This window comes from Tachysurus vachellii, chromosome 22 (assembly GCF_030014155.1).
Source record: "Tachysurus vachellii isolate PV-2020 chromosome 22, HZAU_Pvac_v1, whole genome shotgun sequence".
Classification (NCBI taxonomy): domain Eukaryota; kingdom Metazoa; phylum Chordata; class Actinopteri; order Siluriformes; family Bagridae; genus Tachysurus; species Tachysurus vachellii.
The window spans coordinates 18,315,998-18,319,523 of NC_083481.1; the positions used below are offsets into that span (position 1 = coordinate 18,315,998).

At 44.9% G+C, this 3,526-nt stretch overlaps 1 protein-coding gene across 3 annotated transcripts in view; it reads right to left on the reverse strand.

Annotated features, from left to right (window-relative positions):
• Positions 1-360: 360 nt before the first annotated feature.
• The window catches only part of bap1 (BRCA1 associated protein-1 (ubiquitin carboxy-terminal hydrolase)), an 8,829-nt gene continuing 5,663 nt past the window's right edge, over positions 361-3,526 (reverse strand). Inside the window, exons 16-18 of one of the 3 annotated variants that reach the window (XM_060857665.1) lie at positions 3,517-3,526; positions 3,330-3,402; positions 361-1,782 (exon numbers count right to left, since the gene is read on the reverse strand). The exon at positions 3,517-3,526 is cut by the window's right edge and continues 83 nt beyond it. In XM_060857665.1, coding sequence (XP_060713648.1) covers positions 1,649-1,782; positions 3,330-3,402; positions 3,517-3,526 — 217 coding nt within the window. In that variant the 3' untranslated portion in view covers positions 361-1,648. The remainder of the gene's footprint in view (positions 1,783-3,329; positions 3,403-3,516) is intronic. The other 2 variants (XM_060857663.1, XM_060857664.1) reach the window with 2 other exon arrangements.

Below are 3,526 nucleotides of genomic sequence, written 5' to 3' on the forward strand. Positions count from 1 at the left end.
AGTACAAGTGATGGACTGATGACACAGTACAGGTGTTAGCTGAGAAGCCACGCCCCTTTCCCATAGACAGACATACACAAAATCAATATTCAACGATGGATCATCACAGTAATGGACGTTATTCTCGTTATGCTGAAACAGTGCACGGAGATTAAATAAAGGTCTTCAAAAGGCTTATTAAGACCTAAGCATGGACTTTATAAACACTTTATAAAAGTCACGTGGACAACAGGAGCCAGTACAATGTGTATTTATTTACTGCTGTGGGTTTATTCCTGTCCTGCTTCGCTCTGATTGGACGCCTGCTGTAAGCAGCGCTGTAGAACACAACACAGAGTAAACACAAACAGTTTACAGTGTAACATGTTTATTTTATTTAGGAGGATATGTAGAAAGGACAAGTACACACACACGTACACACACACACGTACACACACACACGTACACACACACAGATAGAGAGAGAGAGAGAGAAACACACGCATATGTACAGGGAGGCAACAATTGAAAAGAAATCACACACACTCACACACACTCACTCACTCACACTCACTCACTCACACTCACTCACACTCACTCACTCACACTCACTCACACTCACTCACACTCACTCACACTCACTCACACTCACTCACACACTCACTCACTCACTCACTCACTCACACTCACTCACACTCACTCACACTCACTCACACTCACTCACACTCACTCACACTCACTCACGCTCACTCACTCACTCACACACACTCACTCACACACACACTCAAACACACTCTCAAACAAACTCACACACACACACACTCAAACACGTTCTGTCTGCACAATTAAAGCAGCATTATGCTACAATACATAGTTTTGGAAATTTGGTCAAAATCTGAAGCATTTTTTCACCATAACACTGATTATTCAATGTGTGACCGGCACAAAGGTCTTTAAAAAGAACTCCTCGTGTTCACAGCTCTGATTGGTCCAGCAATTACATAAGAATCATCCAGAACATCCGAGCGGTCCATAACGTCCAGGACGACCGTTTGTATTATTTCTTTAGTCAGTGATGAACACGTCCTGTCGGCCGTCCGAGGTGTGTTCACTAGCACTAGAGCACTTTGGGCTGCTTAGAGGTGTTAAACCTTATAAACCAGGGTGTGTTCACGTGCGCTAAACTTTACTGTCCCTGTTTCATAATCCACATTATCGGTCCACAAGCACTGATGATAAGTGTGTGTGTGTGTGTTCACCTCATCTTGGCTTGTGTTCACTTACAACAGCTAGAGATGTACAAATGTGTTCACAGAGGACCGGGAATAAATTCAAGTATGTTCACTAGCACTAGTCTGTATATGTAGAAGTGTGTGTATTCACCACATCTCGGCTCGTTCGCTCACACACGCTCTACGTCACAGGATGTTCATTAATACTCATCTTGATCAGTAGTTGTAGTATATTTCACTATCTGACAAGTCTGTATACATTCACTAGTCTTCAGACGTAATAAGACTAGCCGGTTTGAACAGATGCGTTTGAGCTAAGCTGTGTTCAAAGGTCCTAGATGTACTGATTTGTTCACTAGGTCTTGACTTTACAAGTTAGAGAGTTTTTCAGCACCTTTTCTCAGAGAATTGACCGGTGCCGGTGTTCCAGGGTGCGTTCACTGCCGCTTGGCTTTGTACGGCCGTGATCGCTTTCTTCGGTCCGGCTTGCGTTGTTTGTGGAGGCGGCCGATGCTCACACCCTGCCGCCTGCGCACGGAAATGTTCTGCTCCACCAGACTCGCCAGCATACCTACACACACAAACGCACGGTTAGAGGTAGCGATCATGTGAGACAGACAGATTGCAGTTCAGTTCCATCATTAGGAATTATACGATTTGTTAAGAGTGAATCATGTGGCTCCTTCACTCTGCTGGGAAAGACCCCACCTCAACACTAATGACTATCATCACTACACACTAGTACACACCAGAACATCTCCACCATCCTGAGTCACACAAATTACAGGGAGAGAGAGAGAGAGAGAGAGAGAGAGGGAGAGGGAATGATATAGTCATCAGGGGGAATATCATCAGAGGAAGATGAAGAAGGACAGAGAGGGGAGAGAGAGAGAGAGAGAGAGAGAGACAGAGAGAGAGAGAGGAAGAGAGAGAGAGACAGAGAGAGACAAAAAAGAAAGAGAGAAAAAGAGGCAGGAGATGTGAATATTTCTCTTTAGGATCCTAACATTACAGCTGTTTCTGAGAGCCATGTTGGTGTGCAGTGTGTGATGTGTGGTGTGTGATGTCTGGTGTGTGATATGTGATGTGTGGTGTGTGTGGTGTGGTGTGTGATGTGGTGTGTGGTATGTGATGTGCAGTGTGTGGTGTGTGATGTGTGGTGTGTGATGTGTGGTGTGTGATGTGTGTGGTGTGTGATGTGTGTGGTGTGTGATGTGTGTGGTGTGTGATGTGTGTGGTGTGTGATGTGTGTGGTGTGTGATGTGTGTGGTATGTGATGTGCAGTGTGTGGTGTGTGATGTGTGGTGTGTGATGTGTGGTGTGTGATGTGTGGTGTGTGATGTGTGTGGTGTGTGATGTGTGTGGTGTGTGATGTGTGTGGTGTGTGTGGTGTGTGATGTGTGGTGTGTGATGTGTGGTGTGTGTTATGTGATGTGCAGTGTGTGATGTGTGTATGTGTGGTATGTGGTGTGTGATGTGTGTGGTGTGTGGTATGTGATGTGCAGTGTGTGATGTGTGGTGTGTGTGGTGTGTTGTGTGTGATGTGTGATGGATGTGTGATGTGTGATGGATGTGTGATGTGTGATGTGTGGTGTGTGATGTGTGGTGTGTGGTGTGTGATGTGTGGTGTGTGATGTGTGGTGTGTGGTGTGTTGTGTGTGTTGTGTGTGATGTGTGGTGTGTTGTGTGTGATGTGTGATGGATGTGTGATGTGTGGTGTGTGTGGTGTGTGGTGTGTGTGGTGTGTGATGTGTGATGTGTGATGTGTGGTGTGTGTGGTGTGGTGTGTGTGGTGTGTGATGTGTGGTGTGGTGTGTGTGATGTGTGATGGATGTGTTATGTGTGGTGTGTGTGATGGATGTGTGATGTGTGTGGTGTGTGATACACACACACCTGCATCAGAACAAGAGTTCATTAGACTCCAATCAGTTGGATCAGGTGTAACTGCAGGACTGAGACACACTGAACTCTGCTGGTGTGTAATTCTAATTAATCCCTTTAATTTTCACACAACTGCGACTCTTTATTTAATTATTTAATTACACGTCTTTAGACAGAATAAATATAAACAGTAGAATATATTATAAATAATCATGTGTGAGAAACAGAAAAGTGGACCTTCTTGTGCCAGCATGGAAATAAAGGTACAGATGAACTCGTCATAGTTATGGGTCCTCCTCTGGTCATCGATCTGAACACACACACACACACACACACACACACACACACACGTCGTTATGACTACATTATATTCCGCTGTGAACAGAAACTCACTCGATGTTGGGATTTTAAAGGCAGCTCGCACCTTGTATTTC